The sequence below is a fragment of the Oncorhynchus mykiss genome, chromosome 23, assembly GCF_057628025.1.
Source record: "Oncorhynchus mykiss isolate SJ-2025 chromosome 23, ASM5762802v1, whole genome shotgun sequence".
Classification (NCBI taxonomy): domain Eukaryota; kingdom Metazoa; phylum Chordata; class Actinopteri; order Salmoniformes; family Salmonidae; genus Oncorhynchus; species Oncorhynchus mykiss.
Window position 1 is genome coordinate 3,813,113 of NC_143044.1, and position 24,374 is coordinate 3,837,486.

A 24,374-nucleotide genomic window follows, 5' to 3' on the forward strand; every position below is an offset into this window, starting at 1 on the left:
ACGTTAGCTGGTTGGCTTGCTAGCTAACATCACGTGCATGATCTTATTATTCGTATCTCAGAGCCATTTGCTTGGCTAGTTACAGCCTAATGTTAACATTGAACCTGGTTGCTTAGCTACCTGCAGATTCATGCAGGGTAGTAACGTCATGAGTTGGGATTATGGTTCATTATTTAGCTGGCTAAATAGCTACATGTCTTAACAAAAGACTAAGACTAAGTAACCATTTTGCGTGTGTTCGTAAATTCAATCTGGCCATCTACTCCGGTTACAGAGCACTCTCGTCTGACTGTGCAAGAGCACGGAATAACTGATGAATTTACAAACGCTCAACACCTGTTGAATATGGCCGGTGTCAGTAAACGTCGTTAAAAAAGCGGAATTCAATTGTTGCCAGCAGCGCAATTAGTCACCAACTCTCTGGATAACATGAAAACAGCCTAATCAGCTTTGCTAGGGCGAGTAAAATGGTCAGAGTTTGGGTGGGGCTAAAGCTTAAGAGGGTGTGATTGGTGCTGAATGGGTGTAGACAAAGAAGAGCTCTCCAGTAGGTACCAAAACATTCAAAGGCCATTTTTTTCAAAAGTGAGGTCACAAGTTGATCAACTTTCAAAGCAGAATTACGTACCCATTGTTCCTCAAATGCAGTGTATGATATACCATTTTGTAGCGAGTCTCTACTTTTATCCAATGTAAAAAAAAACACAATTTAAAATGTTGAGTTAAGACTGAATCAATTCGGTCGGTCACATATGGTTGGATTTTCTGCTAATAAAATTGTTTTTAACATTGCTTATGTACATTTGCATTATTCTTTGAAGCGCTATGCTTTAGTTGCATAATCCAGGTTAGGTTGAACACCCACTAAAAGCTTTAATTAGCAGTATGTTTAGTGGAGACTCCACAGCTGAATTAGTGATGGGAATGAACAGGATAAACTTAATGAGGTGACTCATCACTTTTCTCCAGCAGGTAGACCTTTGTTTGCGTAGGTAGGCTGCTTACTTTTCTTTTGTGAGTTCTATCTACTCATGAATTCTTCATCTGCATGTTCTGTAGGTTTCCTAGTCTCTGACAGCTTCGCTGAGCGTGACATTGGTATATGATGATTTTCAGTAATATTCAGCCTTGGGGAATCTGAACATTAACCATCATGCTCATACAGCGTCATGATGGCGCCTTAGAGGCTGGACTGGGGAAATAATGTGTGTGAAAAGCTCCATATTAGAAGCATTATAAAGTGGAGATTTTCCGCCCCCCACCTCCTTCATGAAAAATGTACAGAGGCATATTTATGACTTCATTGAACTAACTGAGTGTGACAAGTACAGAGCAGGAGCGACTGAGGGCAGGGAAGCAGTAGCACAATAAAGCCCTTGGCCACTCTCAGAGGACATGACTGCCCCTGGTGCTCATGGGAGTTTTCATCTAAGCATTCTGTTAGAATTGTTTTTCCCAGTGGTTGGAGGTACAACATGAGACCGAATCTACTACATCCACTTTGCCCTGAGTCAACTCTTATGCATGGCCAGTGATCAATTCACTGCCTCTTTACAATATGATGCATACATCCCAAGTGCCATGACCTACAGCACGAGGCTATAAATATATGGCCATACATTTTCACGAGTTTAGATAGACATATGGACATACTGTACTCCAAGTAACCAGTACAAAGAAACACCATGTATGGACAGTGTTTGATTCTCTTTGCTTCTAGCTTATATATAAGTGGACATTCCTCACATACCTCATGTATAAGGATCCCTATAGATCAGATTTCTCTCAGGCCATCACAAGACCCAATAACTTCTTCTGGAATGCTCCACTAATTCTTTATTTCCTTTTGGTTATCAGCTTTTCTGGCTAATTTATGTATTTATATGTTACATTGAGACTTTGGAATTCCGTTAATGATTAAAACAATATCAAATTAATTGTTGCTGGATCCGTTTTATTTCTAGGTCTGCTATGTACTCTCGAACCCAAGACCCCAGAGATCCATGCCCTCCTAACAGTATCTGTCTCTCTTTCTCCCATCAAGATTGCCTGATCTGTAGGTGTCATTCTGGGTCACCATCAGTCTTCAGCCCGTTGTCTGATTGCTTAAAATAATCCCTGCCCAGGAGGAGAATCAACCCCACACACATTGCCTACGACAACAACACTGAAATCATGACTTTGCTTTAATGACCCTCTTCATCACAACAGCTCCAAATTCCAAAGCTGCATTTTCTTACAGAGGAATGCAGCCAGTTCAGATCTGTCGCTGCAGCGCGGTAGTGTTAGGACCGGCACTATGGGATAGATGTGAGATTTAAATCATTTCCGAGACTGCAGAGGAGGAGGAGAAAGAGGCAGACAAGCTGACTAATAGTAGAGAATTCTGTAACAAGGACTGCTTCAACGGAAATTTCTCACTCCAGAAATACCCTTGTCCCTGCCAAAAATACTTTCATCCTGGGGCAAAAGGGGAGGGTTTCAATTCATTAATAGCTTTTCCCGCTACATAACTAGAATTTTTTTTAAAACACATTCATTGAAATAAATGATGGGATATCATATAGAATACACTTTGAATGGGAGTGTAATAAATAGGGCACTGGGTGGAATTAATTATTTGACCTCAGGAGTAATGGACATGGAACTTTTCAATATTATTCTATGCCAGGGCAAATGTATTGTACTTGACACATACTACCTGACACATTCTACAAAGGGTATATTGACTTGGTAAATGGTTGTATTATTAATACGGTAGGCCTATTCAGTTCTGTGAAACGCCAGTGTCATTTGAGACACTGTGAGAGACAAGCAGTGTGATTTTTCACAGCACATGGTTATCAGAATAACTAATTAGGTTATTTTTAACCCAGCACTTTTAACATGTACAGCTCTTGAAAGGTTTACGTTAGCTAAAGACAGCCTGACTAAAGATCATCCATCAACAGACGTCACCATCATCACTATGACAGCCTAGATTAGAATGAATTACCGCTCAAGATCAGAGCATAAATAGGCCTTCATTTAGCCACAATGAACAATTGAGATTGAGACGACCATATTGTAAGATAGTGTTTAATATGGAAGAGTTTCAATTTATTTGCACAAACATTTACTTGTCAAATTGCAATTTTAACAACCCAAGCATCTTCTAATGTATGGGCACTGAAGCAGATTGTATGTGATGTCTTTTGCTCCACTGCACATAACAAAACAGCCCTTTGCAGGCAGAACAGCAATATCACCAGATCAAGCAATTTACAAATGAACAACCCTTGTGTATCCAATGCACCTACTGTATTTGTCTTGCTTCAAATTAAAAGTCAGCTATTCCTTATAGTCATGTCAGACTGTCAGCACTATCTTTGTTTTGAATTTTGACTTTTAATTTTCACACTGGATAGTTTACATGCAACAACTTCAAACGTATTATATTATTTTCACCAAACTGGTTCTGTCCAAGAAAAACTATCTGGTAGTCTCACATATCCACTAGGCCTAAATTGTAGGTCTACAATTACTATTAGGATACTGAATTGTCATGGATAGTGGATCTGTGCCTCCATCTAGTGATGATTTACAGGTATTGCTAAAAATAATGCACACATTAAATAAAGAGAATGCCCGCTGTGCAGTGCATACTTAAGTGGGTAAATGTATTTGTTATAATTTTGAATTTCCTCCAAATTACAGGGGAGCTCCATTCTGCAAATTCTCCTTGTAATATCCTCTCCTGTGTTAGATCCTTTTTGCTCCACCAACCCTCAAACCGCCACCACAAATGCACAGAAAGTGTTTATAGCTAAACGATATTACAATCTAAATAAATGTAATCTTATTCTTATTTTCTCTCTCTGATTAAATCATTGATTTGCTTAAATCCTTGAAAGGGTGATCCTCTTTCCAAATCAGTAATTTGACCCAGCAGCCAACATAGCAGTCTCCAGGCAACAAGATACTCAGAAAGTCATTACCTGCCTTGACTCCGTCATAGTTATCCAACAAAGGCTCTGTGACTCAAGCAATCGTGGGTTGATTTTTTTTATTTTTTTTTATCTTGGTCTGTCACTCGGTGTCCGAATAAACGATGGCTGGAGTGTGCGTTCCATCTGAGCCATCCTCTACGGATTTGCACCGGGTCAGACTTCTGCAATCAAATGTAAACCGAGTTAGTGCAAGATGGATGCACAGGCAAATGAACTTGCCCTGCGAGAGAGGTCCGGAGGGAAGATATTACTTTAAAAGTTTACTAGAACAACAGAGGAGTGCATTCTCGAAATTCAACCTACTGGCCCATCCACCTGCGGACAACGCGCCCTTGTCGCCTTTACGAGATGAGGTCTTGTTGATTGATCCGTGCTCTGGCCATCTAAGTGCGGGGGCTGAGGTGGATTTGTCAACTAAAGGAAGACCTCAATTTATAGATATCCCTTATATTCCGTCTGGATTATGGGTCGCCGCCGGTTCCAGAGAAAGGCCCCAGACTCCTTCAGTCAGGCCATCAGCCTGCGACCTGTCAGAAAACAAGGCATGGAACTCAAGGACAATGCCAGACGCAGCTCTTCGGGCCAGTCTTGGAGGTACAAATTTAAACTAACCTAGGCCTAATTATAAAGTTAAATGTCAAGTACACTTATAAGGCTAACAGTATAGCATAATACACATAAGCCGACCCAATTCTTTAGGCAAATTTATTTATTTTAGTTATAAAGACTGTATGTATATAAATCCAACATTTCACTGTAGCCTACTATGCCAAATAGGCTTGCAGTTTCCCGCACTTTACTAGCCTGATATGTCGTCAACAGGTTGGACAAGTCATTCGAAGGTGAAACCAGGGCCTCCCAAAATGCCATGTACCTTGAAATCCTTCAGTTTTTTCCCTGAAAGAGATAACCTGGTATAACCTCAAGCGTTTACATAATGATACATTTTAAACGGTTTCAAAGCAGTGAAGTGAAATCTTGTTGATTGTTTATGTGTTTGATTTTGAAGGATGTCAGCCCCTCTGGCCCCAGTCAGTGGATAGAGAAGGCAGCACAACGTTATATCTACACTTCAGTGGCTCAGAGGTCAGGTGCCAACCAGGACCTTCATATTTTCTCCAAAACACATTGTGCAGCATAATATAGTCACTGTGTTCCATTCTGATATGTATCGTATGGTTTCTTTGACCTTGTGCATGATCAAGACATTGCAACCATAGCATCCAGTTATATTCTAACTTGTGTGCGCTTTTTTAATAAATCACAAACAGTGTAGGCCTAAGTGTGTCACCCTGCTTTGTCATATATTAACTTGCAGGGGCTATGAGGACGTCGGTTGGGACGCAAAATTACCGCGGCGCGTGAAGCCCCCAGCAACCACCCTTGAGAAAATGGCGGACCCTGTGAATCAGCATTTCACCCAGAAGTGTTACCACAGCAAACCAGAGCTGTGGCAGGTGAGTGCATGTGTTTGGAAAATACACAACACTGAAGTTAATTTAAATGCTGTCCATCCCAGTTGGAATGAGAGGATTTGGTTTTAATGGGACACCCTAAACTAACAAATAATGCAGAAATAGTGCTGCCTCTAACTCTTCTCTAAGGCGATTGGAGCCCATTGGAACAGACACCAGCTTCGTGCTAGGAATGAAGTGAGGAAACCTATAACATTGTGAGTGTTTTGGCCTAGCCTTATTTCATGATGTAATTACATGAACGGATTTTGCTAGATGCTCGTCTTGTTGAAAAAACAAGCCTGTTTCTTTGTTCTAAGATTGTTTCATTTTATTTCACAGCACCAGCCCCTGCCCAAACACCTGTCAAATTCCATTGTATGGGTAAGAAGTTCTAGCCTCTGTTTGTGCTCTTGCCAACATTTTGTATTTTACTATTTTTGTTATCTTTTTTTCACGTCAATTTGTTTTGTTTGTAGGTTCATGTGTAGGCTAAAGCAGTGCCTCTGAGGAAGAGTGAAAATGTGTCTCTGAGTGTGACTGGACGTGCTTGTTGTGTGTCCTCTTTATGTCATTGGAGTGGTGTGGTGGGGTCCATGAACATGGACAACATAGATAAGACAGGACATGACTTCTACCCCTTGACTATGCAGCGGACCACATTGCCCCCATACACTCCCACGGCACAGTATGTATCTTCATGATGTACCTTCGCTGATCATTATACCACACTTGCCCAATATAAGGGAAAGGGGGATACCTAGTCAGTTGTACAACTGAATGCGTTCAACTGAAATGTGTCTTCTGCATTTCACCCAACCCCTCTGAATCAGAGAGGTGCGGCGGGCTGCCATAATCGACATCCAATTCTTTGGCACCCGGGGGTTAACTGCCTTGCTCAGGAGCAGAACAACAGATTTTTACATTGTCAGCTCGGGGATTCGATCCAGCAACCTTTCAGTTACTGGCCCAACGCTCGAGCCACTAGGCTACCTTACACAAGATACCTTGACTAATAATACACTAAGCATTATTGGTGGCATTGAAGATTCTAGTAAGATTGGAATCACACACATTCAAACATATTATCTGTTTGTTTATAGTGTCATTCATTAAATTGTATTCTATTGGATATACACTACCGTACAAAAGTTTGGGGTCACTTAGAAATGTCCTTGTTTTTGAAAGAAAAGTACATTTTTTGTCCATTAAAATAAAATAAAATAGATCAGAAATACAGTGCCTTGCGAAAGTATTCGGCCCCCTTGAACTTTGCGACCTTTTGCCACATTTCAGGCTTCAAACATAAAGATATAAAACTGTATTTTTTTGTGAAGAATCAACAACAAGTGGGACACGATCATGAAGTGGAACGACATTTATTGGATATTTCAAACTTTTTTAACAAATCAAAAACTGAAAAATTGGGCGTGCAAAATTATTCAGCCCCTTTACTTTCAGTGCAGCAAACTCTCTCCAGAAGTTCAGTGAGGATCTCTGAATTATCCAATGTTGACCTAAATGACTAATGATGATAAATACAATCCACCTGTGTGTAATCAAGTCTCCGTATAAATGCACCTGCACTGTGATAGTCTCAGAGGTCCGTTAAAAGCGCAGAGAGCATCATGAAGAAGAAGGAACACACCAGGCAGGTCCGAGATACTGTTGTGAAGAAGTTTAAAGCCGGATTTGGATACAAAAAGATTTCCCAAGCTTTAAACATCCCAAGGAGCACTGTGCAAGCGATAATATTGAAATGGAAGGAGTATCAGACCACTGCAAATCTACCAAGACCTGGCCGTCCCTCTAAACTTTCAGCTCATACAAGGAGAAGACTGATCAGAGATGCAGCCAAGAGGCCCATGATCACTCTGGATGAACTGCAGAGATCTACAGCTGAGGTGGGAGACTCTGTCCATAGGACAACAATCAGTCGTATATTGCACAAATCTGGCCTTTATGGAAGAGTGGCAAGAAGAAAGTCATTTCTTAAAGATATCCATAAAAAGTGTCGTTTAAAGTTTGCCACAAGCCACCTGGGAGACACACCAAACATGTGGAAGAAGGTGCTCTGGTCAGATGAAACCAAAACTGAACTTTTTGGCAACAATGCAAAACGTTATGTTTGGCGTAAAAGCAACACAGCTCATCACCCTGAACACACTGTCAAACATGGTGGTGGCAGCATCATGGTTTGGGCCTGCTTTTCTTCAGCAGGGACAGGGAAGATGGTTAAAATTGATGGGAAGATGGATGGAGCCAAATACAGGACCATTCTGGAAGAAAACCTGATGGAGTCTGCAAAAGACCTGAGACTGGGACAGAGATTTGTCTTCCAACAAGACAATGATCCAAAACATAAAGCAAAATCTACAATGGAATGGTTCAAAAATAAACATATCCAGGTGTTAGAATGGCCAAGTCAAAGTCCAGACCTGAATCCAATTGAGAATCTGTGGAAAGAACTGAAAACTGCTGTTCACAAATGCTCTCCATTCAACCTCACTGAGCTCGAGCTGTTTTGCAAGGAGGAATGGGAAAAAATGTCAGTCTCTCGATGTGCAAAACTGATAGAGACATACCCCAAGCAACTTACAGCTGTAATCGCAGCAAAAGGTGGCACTACAAAGTATTAACTTAAGGGGGCTGAATAATGTTGCACGCCCAATTTTTCAGTTTTTGAACTGTTAAAAAAGTTTGAAATATCCAATAAATGTCGTTCCACTTCATGATTGTGTCCCACTTGTTGTTGATTCTTCACAAAAAAATACAGTTTTATATCTTTATGTTTGAAGCCTGAAATGTGGCAAAAGGTCGCAAAGTTCAAGGGGGCCGAATACTTTCGCAAGGCACTGTACAGTGTAGATATTGTAAACGTTGCAAATGACTATTGTAACTAAAAATGGCAGATTTTTTATGGAATATCTACATAGGCGTACAGAGGCCCATTATCAGCAACCATCACTCCTGTGTTCCAATGGCACGTTGTGTTAGCTAATCCAAGTTTGTCATTTTAAAAGGCTAATTGATCATTAGAAAACACTTTTGCAATTATGTTAGCACAGCTGCAAACTGTTTTTCTGAATAAAGAAGCAATATAGCTGGCCTTCTTTAGATTAGTTGAGTATCTGGAGCATCAGCATTTGTGGTTTCGATTACAGGCTCAAAGAGGCCCAGGTGCACAACTGAGCAAGAGGACAAGTACATTAGAGTTTCTAGTTTGAGAAACAGACGCCTCACAAGTCCTCAAGACTGGCAACTTCATTAAATAGTACCCGTAAAACACCAGTCTCAACGTCAACAGTGAAGTGGGAACTCCGGGATGATGGCCTTCTAGGCAGAGTTCCTCTGTCCAGAGTCTGTGTTCTTTTGCCCATCTTAATATTTAATTTTTTTGGCCAGTCTGAGATATGGCTTTTTCTTTGCAACTCTGCCAACTCTGCCTAGAAGGCCAGCATCCCAGAGTCACCTCTTCACTGTTGACATTGAGACTGGTGTTTTGCTGGTACTATTTAATGAAGCTGCCAGTTGAGGACTTGTGAGGCATCTGTTTCTCAAACTAGCCAATCTTGTCCTCTTGCTCAGTTATGCACCAGGGCCTCCCACTCCTCTATCTATTCTGGTTAGATCCAGTTTGCACTTTTCTGTGAAGGGAGTAGTAAACAGCATTGTATGAGATCTTCAGTTTCTCTGCAATTTCTCGCATAGAATAGCCTTCATTTCTCAGAACAAGAATAGACTGACGAGTTTCAGAAGAAAGTACTTTGTTTCTGGACATTTTGAGCCTGTAATCGAGCCCACAAATGCTGATGCTCCAGATACTCAACTCCAAATGCTGATGCTCCAGATACTCAATACTCAACCTGAAGAAGGCCAGCTTTATTGCTTCTTTAATCAGAAAAACAGTTTGCAGCTGTGCTAACATAATTGCAAAAGGGTTTTCTAATGTCCAATTAGCCTTTTAAAATGACACACTTGGATTAGCTAACACAACGTGCTGTTGGAAAGCAGGAGTGATGGTTGCTGATAATGGGCCTCTGTACGTCTATGTAGATATTCCATACAAAATCTGCCGTTTCCAGCTACAATAGTCAGTTACAACATTAACAATGTCTATGCTGTATTTCTGATACATTTTTAATTTTATTTTAATGGACAAAAAAAATGTGCTTTTCTTTAAAAAAAACAAGGATATTTCTAAGTGACCTCAAACTTTTGAACGGTAGTGTATGTCAATTTTTTCCCATTGTACAGTGGACTGTATGCAATTTATGAATAATGTACAAATGTACAATATTTTTGTCCCAGCCGCCCCACCATCCCTGGCTATACCGGCAAGGCTCACTGTGATGGTGCTCGGTCCTCTGGGTTCAGTCTGCCTCTTCTACCCAGCTCTGCCCCATGGTGAGTCCCTAGTACCCTACATGTAGTCATACACAATGATTCATTACCATATTGCATATATGTCAACCTCATTCAGCTGTGTGGGACATACAGTATGTGAAACAAGTGTTTTTTTCCCATTCACATTGGACGAGGGTTACCACTATAATCCATTAGAGGGCATCCTGAACTCTCTAACAACATCTGCCGCAGGCTACGTCGATGACTGTGAACCCCAAGGCATCCATGGGCTTGCCAGTGATTAGACCGACAATTCCTTGATAACAAAATTAATGTTTTTAATAGTGTGGGCCCTATGGTACCTTTATTTCACAAAGGAATGTTCTGTTTTGTCCTTGAGCGACGCTATATATACAAAAGTATGTGGACACCCCTTCAAATTAGTCAATTTGTCTCTTTCAGCCACACCCGTTGCCGACAGGTATATAAAATCGAGCCCACAACCATGCAATCTCCATAGACAAACATTGGCAGTAGAATGGCCTTACTGAAGAGCTCAGTGACTTTCAGCGTAGCACCATCATAGGATGCCCCCTTTCCATCAAGTCAGTTAATCAAGTTTGTGCTCTGCTAGAGAGCTGCCCTGGTCAACTGTAAATGCTGTTATTGTGAAGTGGAAATGTCTAGGAGCAACAATGGCTCAGTTGTGAAGTGGTAGGCCACACAAGCTCACAGAATGGGACCGCCGTGTGCTGAAGCGCGCAGCATGTAAAAATCGTCTGTCCTCGGTTGCAACACTCACTAGAGAATTCCAAACTGCCTCTGGAAGCAACATCAGCACAATAACTATTCGTCGGGAGCTTCATGAAATGGGTTTCCATGGCCGAGTAGCCACACACAAGCCTAAGATCACCATGCGCAATGACAAGCGTTGCCTGGAGTGGTGTAAAGCTCGCCGCCATTGGACTCTGGAGCAGTGGAAACCCTTTCTCTGGAGTGATGAATCACGCTTCACCATTTGCAGTCCAACTGACAAATCTGGGTTTGGCAGATGTCAGGAGAAAGCTACCTACCCGAATGCATAATGCCAACTGTAAAGTTTGGTGGAGGAGGAATAATGGTCTGGAGTTGTTTTTCATAGTTCAAGCTTGGCCCCTTAGTTCCAGGAAAGGAAAATCTACAGTATACAATAACATTCTAGGCGATTCTGTGCTTTCAACTATGTGGCAACAGTTTGGGGAAGGCCCTTTCCTGTTTCAGCATGACAATGCCCCGGTGTACAAAGCGAGATCCATAAAAAAAATAGTTTGTCAAGATCGGTGTGGAAGAACTTGACTGGCCTGCACAGAGCCCTGACCTCAACCCTATCGAAAACCTTTGGGATGAATTGGAATACCGGCTGCGAGCCAGGCCTAATCGCCCAACATCAGTGCCACGAACGACCTCACTAATGCTCTTGTGGCTAAATGGAAGCAAGTCCCTGCAGCAATGTTCCAACATCTAGTGGAAATCTTTCCCAGAAGAGTGGAGGCTTGTAGCAGCAAAGGGGAGACCAACTCCATAATAATGCCCATTGTTTTGGAATGAGATGTTCAATGAGCACATACTTTTGGTCATGTAGTGTATATCAGTTCAGAACCACAGCAGGTAGAGGAAAAATATGTTTTTATTTAAATAATAATCCTGCAAAAAAAAAATCAAATTCGAAACAACAAACTTCAAATAAAAATATAGTTATTTTGAATTGTGACATGATAGCTCAAAAATCATATACTGTATTATTTAAAATGTTAAGGAGTTCTGAATACAATCTAAGCAGCTAGTTACCAATCGTATCACTTGGAAGTTTTGGGAATTAAAGCTGATCCACATGACTACTTGTTTATCAAATGGAGAATTCGTATTGGCTCAAGCTTTTCAAGTCCTGTAGCAATCAGCACCAAGCAAAGAGTTTGGGCCTTAGTTATACAAGTTTTCTAAAGGTTCCCCCAGTATTGTTGCCCGAACACAATATGGATGTTTTGAGAATGTGTTTAGGATGACTTTTGTGTCCCCAATATACCCATAGGAACCATGTTTCTTTCATTAATGATTGTATGCAGTATGACAATATCCCATACTAACCGCAATATAAATACTCTGCTGTACATTGTAGCTGAAGATTAGATATCCAACTATTACTAAAATGAAAATAACTGCTTGCAGTTTGAAATTAAAAGTATTTATGTGGTTACATTTAATTTCACCATGAAATCTAAATTCCATGTAATAACATGGTATCTGTGCGACGCCCATTTAAAATGTGGGGAATACCTTTAGTTTTTAAATGAACCAAGGCCGGGTTCAAATCCAATCAGCAGCAGATCCACGTTATAGCGCGCTTTACATTTATAGGTCATTTCCGATTGAGCAGACGTATGCATCTTTTATCGTGAATGTGGTCTCTGTGAACGTGGGAACATTGTCTTTAAAAGGTGCTATTGCTGTCAATGCGCAGTAAGATTGAATCCCGGGCCTAAATGTTTCTGTTAAGAAGGACAGTAAACTGAGGGCAAATTGCAATCTTATAAGTACTGTATCCAGGCCCGGCTTTAGGATATGTCTGAGGAGTTATTTTAAATCCTTGGGAGGCACAACTAGTATCACTTTCGAGTCCTAATATAACAAGGCAGATTGGTCCTACTGTAACGAGTGCGCTGAGAGTTGGGAAACAAGTTCAGGGAGTGAGTGTTTTAATAAGTAAATTAAACAATAAACATGTAACACAAACCGACATGAAAACAGAGTCAATAACACCTGAGGAATCAGATATAGGGAAGACAATTAAGGAGGTGATGGAGTCCAAGTGAGTGTCATGAGGCGCAGGTGCGCGAGACGATGGTGACAGGTGTGCGGGATAATCAGCAGCCTGATGACCTAGAGGCCAGAGAGGGAGTATACAGTGGGGCAAAAAAGTATTTAGTCAGCCACCAATTGTGCAAGTTCTCCCACTTTAAAAGATGAGAGAGGCCTGTAAAATCACATTGTAGGATTTTTTATGAATTTATTTGCAAATTATGGTGGAAAATAAGTATTTGGTCAATAACAAAAGTTTATCTCAATACTTTGTTATATACCCTTTGTTGGCAATGACAGAGGTCAAACGTTTTCTGTAAGTCTTCACAAGGTTTTCACACACTGTTGCTGGTATTTTGGCCCATTCCTCCATGCAGATCTCCTCTAGAGCAGTGATGTTTTGGGGCTGTTGCTGGGCAACACGGACTTTCAACTCCCTCCAAAGATTTTCTATGGGGTTGAGATCTGGAGACTGGCTAGGCCACTCCAGGACCTTGAAATGCTTCTTACAAAGCCACTCCTTCGTGGGCTCATTGTCATGCTGAAAGACCCAACCACGTTTCATCTTCAATGCCCTTGCTGATGGAGGGAGGTTTTCACTCAAAATCTCACGATACATTCATTCTTTCCTTTACACGGATCAGTCGTCCTGGTCCCTTTGCAGAAAAACAGCCCCAAAGCATGATGTTTCCACCCCCATGCTTCACAGTAGGTATGCTGCAACTCAGCATTCTTTGTCCTCCAAACACGACGAGTTGAGTTTTTACCAAAAAGTTATATTTTGGTTTCATCTGACCATATGACATTCTCCCAATCTTCTTCTGGATCATCCAAATGCTCTCTAGCAAACTTCAGACGGGCCTGGACATGTACTGGTTTAAGCAGGGGGACACGTCTGGCACTGCAGGATTTGAGTCCCTGGCGGCGTAGTGTGTTACTGATGGTAGGCTTTGTTACTTTGGTCCCAGCTCTCTGCAGGTCATTCACTAGGTCCCCCCGTGTGGTTCTGGGATTTTTGCTCACCGTTCTCATTTTGAGCCCCAGATCGAGGGAGATTATCAGTGGTCTTGTATGTCTTCCATTTCATAATAATTGTTCCCACAGTTGATTTCTTCAAACCAAGCTGCTTACCTATTGCAGATTCAGTCTTCCCAGCCTGGTGCAGGTCTACAATTTTGTTTCGGGTGTCCTTTGGCAGCTCTTTGGTCTTGGCCATAGTGGAGTTTGGAGTGTGACTGTTTGAGGTTGTGAACAGGTGTCTTTTATACTGATAACAAGTTCAAACAGGTGCCATTAATACAGGTAACGAGTGGAGGACAGAGGAGCCTCTTAAAGAAGAAGTTACAGGTCTGTGAGAGCCAGAAATCTTGCTTGTTTGTAGGTGACCAAATACTTATTTTCCACCATAATTTGCAAATAAATTCATTAAAAATCCTACAATGTGATTCTCTGGATTTTTTCTTCTCATTTTGTCTGTCATAGTTGAAGTGTTCCTATGATGAAAATTACAGGCCTCTCTCATCTTTTTAAGTGGGAGAACTTGCACAATTGATGGCTGACTAAATACTTTTTTGCCCCACTGTACATGACATTTACTGCTGTTTAAATGTACAAAAAATGTATCTGAAATGTAACCGGACACATCAACAACTGTTGTTTTATACAATTGTGTTATATAAATACAAGGAAGATATGAGCCCCCGCTATGACATAAGTGTGTCTAAAATGCAGCCGTAGCTGCCATAGGCCTACACATAATTTGCGCCTACCGACACGCACAGATCAGCTCGACAGAATGAGCACCACTACCCTATCAAAGATTCTTATGAAGCTTCATGGCTTCAACTTGAATCATTACAACTATATGCTACATTTCTGTCGAATTTGTGACGCTACACAATGTGCGCAACCTACAGTAAGCCATGCCGCCACTTCTCCAGGTGTGCAATATTTTCTGTGGGAGAGTTTCAGAAAAGCAAACTAAATTTAACTTAGTGCATATTCTATATTCATAGCCAATTTGCCATTTCCTACCTGACAGTAGCCTATTTGAATCTGCCGTGAATAACAGTAAATGCCCATTCACATTCAGAAAGCAACACACACGCGCACACACACGCTAAAGCAAGAGAGCAGGGAGGTTTTGAAAAAGTAGGCTGTGTGTCGTTTTCATACTATTGACATCACTTGTACAGTAGCCTATCACACAATGACTGTGTGTAATGAAAATGAATGACGACAGAGGGAACTTCTTTGAGTAGGCTAGGCACAGCAATGGTCCTGTACTACTGCGACATCCAAAATGTACAAAAATGTAGGCCTATCTGAAATGCAGCCATATACACAAACGTTTTCATTTTTCCGCAAGAAAGCACACAATGTTGAAGAGAAGCCCCACAAAGACTGGCAGGCCAAGATGCGCTCATTAAACAGCACACACCATACCCATCGATTCAGGACCACGGACAGAAGGCTACCGCCAGTCAGCGCGATGAAAGGATGCGCTGCCAATTTCAGCACCACCGCAGTGGACAGCCAGGACAGTAGGAGGACCGCGCCAGGGCTGACCTCAGAGCACAACAAGAGGCTTCATTGGTCATTGTCCCTATACCCATAAAATAACGCAAAGCTGAGAATGTTAAAGCTCACTGAACCCTACAATGAAGCAATTAGGGTTGCAAACCGTTGGTAATTTACCAAAGTTACCAAATATACACATTAAGAACTTAAAGTGGTAAAGCTTTCTGATCCCTACAATATATATACAATATATAACAAAAGCAGCGGCATCCGCCGTACGCGCGGTAAATCAATTAGTCTAATTCATTTGATCAATGCAATTTCATCTTTGTAGACTGCAACCACCACATAATTGTTCACTCAACCCCCCCCGCAGAGCACAAATTAATGCTGCTAATTACAACTTCCTCGTCTTCTTCAATTACATTTGCCTCCACAGTTCACCACACACTAAAAATGTATGGAACAAACTGACCAGGCCCTGTCACACTCCCAGTGGTTGTGGTGTTGCACCTTGTGGAGGGTTTGTGGCCACTTGTCTGCTTCTATCCATCTGCTTCTATTCGTCTACTTTCTAATTTGACATTTCTTCATTGCTGGTTCTGTTGTGTTTGGTGGCCAGCTGGCTGTGGCTATCATGGTGGCATTCGGTTTTGATGTGTCACTGTTGGCGCGTAAAGCTGGAGCTTGGGTTGGTGGTAAGTGCGGGAGGAGAGAGAGACAAAGGTGGGTCCATGCCTCATTATAAAGGGACCCAGGCAGGTGCACCCGTGAGGGCAATCAGAGACAACCAAACCGGGGTTGAGTTCGGTATTACAGAATGGTGTGCAACGTTGAATTCAACGGAAACGGTACTGTACTGAATGACTAGTTGGAAAATGTTGTGATTATGGTGACCCAGAGGCTAGTTACCATATAGTGTGCTGCACAAGTTTTGCAATTTCAGATGGTCACACCCATATTGATCAGGTCAGACCTCGCCACAACCACCAGACATGAGCAAACGTACCTCAAAGGCTGTTGAAGAACGGTGCACACTGTTTTGGAGAAATGTGTTGTTTAGTACAAGCTATCACGCAACATAGCAAACATTGAAGCGAAACTGAAGGCACCCCAGAGTTGGCCTCACACACAAAGGGTCGGGTTAACAGCATGAACTTGACACATCGTATACAAATCATAATAGCCCCTTTTCCCACATATGACATAAAATCCTTGAAAGTTCCCAAGGTTCCGGTAGTTTACTGGTACATTTCTAAAGTTACTGTTAATATTCCCTCCCTTTGCAACCCTAAGAGCAATCAAATGGAACCTAATGTAACTATCACTCAATCCTCCTTTCTCCTTCACTCTCCCAAATTGGCAGCCATGATTAAAGTTCAAGTTGAAGTTGTTGGACATAAGGAGGCTTTTATAATAGGGACCTTGCAGCAGTCAAAGTAGATATACTAAATATACACAAACAACAGCCCAAAAGAAATAACCTCTGTATCAGGCTTAATCTGTCCTATCTACACAGAAATAGGTAGAGGGCAAGACTGTGCAGACTGTGTCGTCTTGATTCAGAATCTGCCTAACAGGACCTCAAAAGCCTTGTTCACGCTGTAGGCCTTAATGCTCAAATCTGTTTTATTTTTTCAAATCCAGTTTTGTAATTCTGACAGCAAGTTACGAGTGATCAAATTGTATTTGTGTGTTTAGACTGTGGTCATTTGCTGACATGGCTATGCTAGTTGTCATGGTAATGGCCGGTGTGTGTCCAGTTGCATAGGCTGAGGGGTGGTGGTGCTTGTGCTTCCTCCGACTCAGACGTTGCTTGGTAGCAAGCTTTGGTTACAACAATGCTGGCCATGGAAGTCTCCCAGTTGCTTTGAATGTTCGAAATCATAGTGTAAGAACACTTTTAAAGCCTCAAAGGATAAGTCCTTTTTGGCTAGCCACAGCAGTCAACTAGCTAGATAGGTAGCTGTTTAGCTTGCTAGCACATTCCCTCATTTGTTTGTAAACAATTAGCAAGGTAGTTACAGTACCTACCACATGTTCTTGTCAAACTGTCAACAGACTACAGGTAAATCCCAACATATTGTCTTGATAGGGCGTTGGGCCACCACAAGCCGCCACAACACCTTCATTGAGCATTGGCATAGATTCTACTGTCTGGAACTCAATCTGAGAAATGTGACACCATTCTTCCCAGGAAATTCCATCATTTGGTGTTTTGTTAATGTTGGTGGAAAACGATATCTCAGGCACCGCTCCGCAATCTCCCATAGGAATTGAATTGGGTTAAATCTGGTGACTTTAGACGGCATATAGTGAGACATCAGTAAGTTGAGCAGTCTTCGCCACTGAAGCTCCTGCCAAACGTGCCCCAACAATCACACCAGTCACTGAGATCTCTTCTTCTAGCCATGGTAGCCAAAATAATGGGAAACTAGGCCTGCCCAGAATTTTTACTCATAACCCTAAGCATGCTTTCAATATACTTTGTATCCCTCATTTACTCAAGTGTTTCCTTTATTTTGGCAGTTAGCTGTTGGTACCGAGATATGCAGCCACAAGTCGCATGGCCGGTATTCAGATTTGTATCTAATTTCAAACCACCTGCGAAGGTGGTTTGAAATGTGGCTTGGAATATCTGATTCCATGTGCTTTTTGGCTGTTCAGATTGAAGGAAAAAGATCTGATTAGAATCGGATATACAAAAAAATGTATTTGTGTCACTTCAAACTGCTAGTGTGAACAGGGCCGGTACGTACTGTATACTCACTTGGCACCTACCAGGACCATTCAATTACGCAATTGGCAATTGAAGAGTTTATTTCCAAAATGCTATCTACACCAATTTTTCACATTTGTGTTTTTTCATCAGAAATAATTGCTTATGGGTACATTCATGTGTGTATAAAATATTACTGTTCTCAGATTTTGTATTCATAGATGTTAGATGTGTATGAAAAATATTTTTTTTTTGCTAAATTTTTATATATCCATTGTTTAGCTGGAATTGAATGTTCGTATGCTGTATATTTTACTGTGTTATGTGGTTGTCTCACCTAGCTATCTAAAGAAGAATGCACTTACTGTGTGTCACTCTAGATAACAGCATCTGCTAGAATTACCAAAATGTAAAATTTACATGTTTTACATATACAGTGCATTCGGGAAGTATTCAGACCCTTCACTTTTTCCACATTTTGTTACGTTACAGCCTTGTTGAAAAATGTATTTAAAAAAAAAAATCCTCATCAATCTACACACAATACCCCATAATGACAAAGCGAAAACAGGTTTTTAGAAATGCCTTATTTACACAACTATTCAGACCCTTTTTGCTATGAGACTCAAAATTGACCTCAGGTGCATCCTGTTTCCATTGATCATCCTTGAGATGTTTCTACAACTTGATTGGAGTCCACCTGTGGTAAATTCAATTGATTAGACAAGCATGTCAGAGCAAAAACCAAGCCATGAGGTCAAAGGAATTGTCCGTAGAGCTCCGAGACAGGATTGTGGCATTCTTAAATGGAAGAAGTTTGGAACCACCAAGACTCTTCCTAGAGCTGGCCACCCACCCAAACTGAGCAATTGGGGGAGAAGGGCCTTGGTCAGGGAGGTGACCAAGAACCTGACAGATCTTCAGAGTTCCTCTGTGGAGATGGGAGAACCTTCCAGAAGGACAACCATCTCTGCAGCACACCACCTATCAGGCCTTTATGGTAGAGTGGCCAGGCGGAAGCCACTCCTCAGTAAAAGGCACATGACAGCCCTCTTAGAGTTTGCCAAAAGGCACTTAAAGGACTTTCAGAACATGAGAACAAGATTCTCTGGTCTGATGAAACCAAGATTGAACTCTTTGGCCTGAATGCCAAGCGTCATGTCTGGAGGAAACCATGCACCGCTCATCACCTGGTCAATACCACTCCTTCGGTGAAGCATGGTGGTGGCATCATCCTGCTGTAGGGATGTTTTTCAGTGGCAGGGACTGGGAGACTAGTCAGGATCAAGGGAAAGATGAACGGAGCTAAGTACAGAGAGATCCTTGATAAAACATGCTCCAGGGCGCTCAGGACCTCAGACTGGGCGTTCACCTTCCAACAGTACAACGACCCTAAGCACACAGCCAAGACAATGCAGGAATGGCTTTGTGACAAGTCTCTGAATGCCCTTGAGTAGCCAAGCCAGAGCACGGACTTAAACCCGATCGAACATCTCTCGTGACCTGAAAATATCTGTGCAGCAATGCTCCCCATCCAACCTGACAGGGCTTGAGAGGATCTGCAGAGAAGAATGGGAGAAACTCCCCAAATACAGGTGTGCCAAGCTGGTAGTGTCGTACCCAAGAAGACTCTAAGCTGCCAAAGGTGCTTCTACAAAGTCCCAAGTAAAGGGTCTGAATACTTATCTAAATGTGATATTTGCGTTTTCTATTTTAAATACATTTGCAAAAATTTAAAAAATCTGTGTTTGCTTTGTCATTATGGGGAATTGTGTGTAGATTGATGAGCAAAATATTTTTTTTATAATACATTTTAGAATAAGGCTGTAACGTAACAAAATGTGAAGGGGTCTAAATACTGTCTGAATACACTTATTACTCATATTATAATTTTTTTTTAAATATTGATTTCCCTAATGTATCATTTGTACAGTTCTTTACACAGTACATTTGACTGTGTAAAACCTAGCAGTACGTCTTATTTCTCTGAGAATGAGGCAGATATGTACAATTTTGCACAAAGAAAACATGATTTTTTGTCCCTCTGAAATGAATACATGCCATGATTAGATAGTGAAAAAACACACCAATCTCTTTCATAATTCCTTTAAACAATAAAAGCTAATTTACCAACATTTCTGAAAATGGATATACAGTATACCATTTTGTAATGAAGCTCTTCAATTACAACCAATAAACCGGTTCTACAACGTAAAGGCGATTTCCACATCCCTTGTTACATTTGTAAATTTGTCGAAATCAGACTTAATCTTAATATTTCATCATCATTCATAATTGAACACAATTTAATTTACATCATAGTAAACTCATTCATATTAGTGTCCTCGCAGGAAGGGAGCGCACCCACAGACTAACAGCAAACAAGCACATTTTCAGAAAATAAAATTAGCTTATTCCTCAAGAGTCTATATAAACACACTCAGAAGAGAGGAAATGATAGGCCTAAAGGAAAATGTAACTTTGGTGCCTATCGTAGTCTACCAAACATGAAACAGAAATGTCTAAATGTTGTAATAAACGGTATGGAAATGGAATGAGGAAACGCTAGCAAGTATTGTATGCATTTTGAACTTGGGAAGGAAACATAAAAAGAATGTCGATGCGGAAACTCTCTCGTTTGGTGGGATTTTGAAGGGTGCACAGGCGGAGAGACATGCCTAAGTGCGTCTTGGCCACAAGGCTGCTCTGTGACATAAACTCAAGAGCGACAGGGAAAGAAAATACGATGAACCCTTCAATGAGTGGCCTGGGAATATAACATAATTGATGTTCAAGGACATCTGACCTCCTTCACCTTGCCTTTGGCCCTCTTCACCCTGTCTTTGCCCCTCTTCCCCTTGCCGTTGCCCCTCTTTACCTTGCATTTGCCCCTCTTCACCCTGCCTTTGCCCCTCTTCCCCTTGCCTTTGCCCCTCTTCACCCTGCCTTTGCCCCTCTTCACCCTTCCTTTGCCCCTCTTCCCCTTGCCTTTGCCCCTCTTCCCTTTGCCTTTGCCCCTCTTCACCCTGCCTTTGCCCCTCTTCACCCTGCCTTTGCCCCTCTTCACCGTGCCTTTGCCCCTCTTCCCCTTGCCTTTGCCCCTCTTCCCCTTGCCTTTGCCCCTCTTCACCCTGCCTTTGCCCCTCTTCACCTTGCCTTTGCCCCTCTTCACCCTGCCTTTGCCCCTCTTCACCTTGCCTTTGCCCCTTTTCACCTTGCCTTTGCCCCTCTTCACCTTGCCTTTGCCCCATCTTCACCTTGCCTTTGCCCCTCTTTCACCTTGCCTTTGCCCCTCTTCACCCTGCCTTTGCCCCTCTTCTCCTTGCCCTTGCCCCCACCTTGCTATTGCCCGTCTTCACCTTGCCTTTGCCCCTCTTCCCCTTGCCTTTGCCCCATCTTCACCTTGCCGTTGCCCCCTTCACCTTGCCTTTGCCCCTCTTCACCTTGCCTTTGCCCCTCTTCACCCTGCCTTTGCCCCTCTTCACCCTTCCTTTGCCCCTCTTCCCCTTGCCTTTGCCCCTCTTCACCCTGCCTTTGCCCCTCTTCACCCTGCCTTTGCCCCTCTTCACCTTGCCTTTGCCCCTCTTCACCCTGCCTTTGCCCCTCTTCACCTTGCCTTTGCCCCTTTTCACCTTGCCTTTGCCCCTCTTCACCTTGCCTTTGCCCCATCTTCACCTTGCCGTTTCCCCTCTTCACCTTGCCTTTGCCCCTCTTCACCCTGCCTTTGCCCCTCTTCTCCTTGCCCTTGCCCCCACCTTGCCTTTGCCCGTCTTCACCTTGCCTTTGCCCCTCTTCCCCTTGCCTTTGCCCCATCTTCACCTTGCCGTTGCCCCTCTTCACCTTGCCTTTGCCCCTCTTCACCTTGCCTTTGCCCCTCTTCACCCTGCATTTGCCCCTCTTCACCTTGCCTTTGCCCCTCTTCACCCTGCCTTTGCCCCTCTTCCCCTTGCCTTTGCCCCTCTTCACCTTGCCTTTGCCCCTCTTCACCCTGCCTTTGCCCCTCTTCACCTTGCCTTTGCCCCTCTTCACCCTGCCTTTGCCCCTCTTCCCCTTGCCTTTGCCCCTCTTCACCTTGCCTTTGCCCCTCTTCACCCTGCCTTTGCCCCTCTTCACCTTGCATTTGCCCCATCTTCACCTTGCCTTTGCCCCTCTTCCCCTTGCCTTTGCCCCTCTTTACCTTGCCTTTGCCCCATCTTCACCTTGCCTTTGCCCCTCTTCCCCTTGCCTTTGCCCCTCTTCCCCTTGCCTTTGCCCCTCTTCACCTTGCCTTTGCCCCTCTTCCCCTTGCCTTTGCCCCTCTTCCTCTTGCCTTTGCCCCTCTTCACCTTGCCGTTGGCCCTCTTCAACTTGCCTTTGCCCCTCTTCACCTTGCCTTTGCCCCTTTTCACCTTGCCTTTGCCCCTCTTCACCTTGCCTTTGCCCCATCTTCACCTTGCCTTTGCCCCTCTTCACCTTGCCTTTGCCCCTCTTCACCCTGCCTTTGCCCCTCTTCTCCTTGCCCTTGCCCCCACCTTGCCTTTGCCCGTCTTCACCTTGCCTTTGCCCCTCTTCCCCTTGCCTTTGCTCCATCTTCACCTTGCCGTTGCCCCTCTTCACCTTGCCTTTGCCCCTCTTCACCTTGCCTTTGCCCCTCTTCACCCTGCATTTGCCCCTCTTCACCTTGCCTTTGCCCCTCTTCACCCTGCCTTTGCCCCTCTTCCCCTTGCCTTTGCCCCTCTTCACCTTGCCTTTGCCCCTCTTCACCCTGCCTTTGCCCCTCTTCACCTTGCCTTTGCCCCTCTTCACCCTGCCTTTGCCCCTCTTCCCCTTGCCTTTGCCCCTCTTCACCTTGCCTTTGCCCCTCTTCACCTTGCCTTTGCCCCTCTTCACCCTGCCTTTGCCCCTCTTCACCTTGCCTTTGCCCCTCTTCACCCTGCTTTTGCCCCACTTCCCCTTGCCTTTGCCCCTCTTCACCTTGCCTTTGCCCCTCTTCCCCTTGCCTTTGCCCCTCTTCCTCTTGCCTTTGCCCCTCTTCACCTTGCCGTTGGCCCTCTTCACCTTGCCTTTGCCCCTCTTCACCCTGCCTTTGCCCCTCTTCACCTTGCCTTTGCCCCTCTTCACCCTGCCTTTGCCCCTCTTCCCCTTGCCTTTGCCCCTCTTCACCTTGCCTTTGCCCCTCTTCACCTTGCCTTTGCCCCATCTTCACCTTGCCTTTGCCCCTCTTCCCCTTGCCTTTGCCCCTCTTCCCCTTGCCTTTGCCCCTCTTTACCTTGCCTTTGCCCCGCTTCACCTTGCCTTTGCCACTCTTCACCTTGCCTTTACCTCCCCTGTTGTCTTGTCATTTTTTCATCAATATGGCTATTTTCTCCTGAACCATTTGGTCTATCCACTGGAAACTCAAGAACAATATAGACACATACAGTATATAAAGAATCAGATTTTTTTTACGTTCAAAAAATATATATAATTCAAGTATATTTCTATAGATGTTCAAAATAAACTGTTAATTACCATCGTTTCTGAAAATTACCAGGAGTTTTGCAACCCTACCATTGAAACATTTCCAAAATTAAAGTGGGTAAGTTAAATGCCGGGCCAATGTTTGTAAAGTCAGGACTGTAACTTTAGGTGAGCTCCATATATATATATATTAAAAAATCCCATTCATCGTAACTTATTACCTTTTTAATTGTGCAAATTGTTTCATTATTTTTTTGTATGGTCAGAGAGAGTTATGTTCACAGTTAAGTATGTGTTAGAATTCTGCTTTTAATATTATTTATGCTCCAACTAACTCCCTCAGTGTTGATGTGTTTCACAGGACCAATCAGGGTTTATGGAATCCTCCGGTTTATGCTCGCACTGCACCTCTGTCCAGAATGGTGACCACTGTGCCTCCACAAAACCCATTCCTACACTCCAAGCGACCAGTTTTTCCTATTTAATGCCTCTTCAAGAACACATGAGAAATATTAAACAAAGCGTATGAGAAACTTTGGAACGTGTAGTCGTCCATTTTATGCCATCCAATCTGTGTGTGTGAATAGATCTATAATGATGTGATGTCAATGACTGATTCTGGCGGAGTTGGAGAATAATGAAAGACCTCATTAGCATAATTCCCCTGATTTAGATGAGTGGTTTTGTGACTTCAGGGCTGTGAGCTTTTAGTTATCATTGTCCTCTCCAGCCTGCGCGCGCGCGTGTGTGTGTGTGTGCATGCGTGCGTGTGTGTGTGTGAAGGTACAGTTGTTTAGCTGTCGAGAAGAGGCGTCCAGAGAATCCGGCCACGCAGCCACTCCGAATAAGAAAACAGTGAGAGCACTAACCAAAGACCCAGTTCTTTAGGAAGAATAAGAAATAAGAAATGTGTATGTGTGTGTAGTCAATGTAAATTTCCCCATAAGTTATCTATTTTACAGTAGGTATATCATGCAGGTATAACACTTACTGAGTAATAAAAATCTACACGGGTAATTTTTGAAGTGAACGCTTAGATCTGCAGTAAGGTGAATAAAAGACAGAGTGCTG

General features: G+C 42.9%; 1 protein-coding gene across 1 annotated transcript; it reads left to right on the forward strand.

The window, feature by feature from the left end:
* The first annotated feature begins 4,046 nt into the window (after positions 1–4,046).
* spmip7 (sperm microtubule inner protein 7) lies at positions 4,047–23,841 on the forward strand. The gene is made up of 9 exons (XM_090216647.1): positions 4,047–4,583; positions 4,812–4,903; positions 4,999–5,075; positions 5,308–5,446; positions 5,594–5,661; positions 5,786–5,827; positions 6,024–6,131; positions 9,755–9,850; positions 23,665–23,841. The coding sequence occupies exons 1-9, from the start codon at positions 4,091–4,093 to the stop codon at positions 23,786–23,788; spliced, it is 1,239 nt and encodes a 412-aa protein (XP_090072773.1). The 5' UTR covers positions 4,047–4,090; the 3' UTR covers positions 23,789–23,841.
* The last annotated feature ends 533 nt before the right edge of the window (positions 23,842–24,374 follow it).

Bases quoted from the DNA above. Each gene is read 5' to 3' on its own strand.
- spmip7 (XM_090216647.1), top strand. From the start codon at position 4,091: ATGGCTGGAGTGTGCGTTCCATCTGAGCCATCCTCTACGGATTTGCAC. The intron at 4,904-4,998 runs GTATAACCTCAA...TTGATTTTGAAG, and splicing joins TCCCTGAAAGAGATAACCTG to GATGTCAGCCCCTCTGGCCC. The intron at 5,662-5,785 runs GTGAGTGTTTTG...TTTATTTCACAG, and splicing joins GTGAGGAAACCTATAACATT to CACCAGCCCCTGCCCAAACA.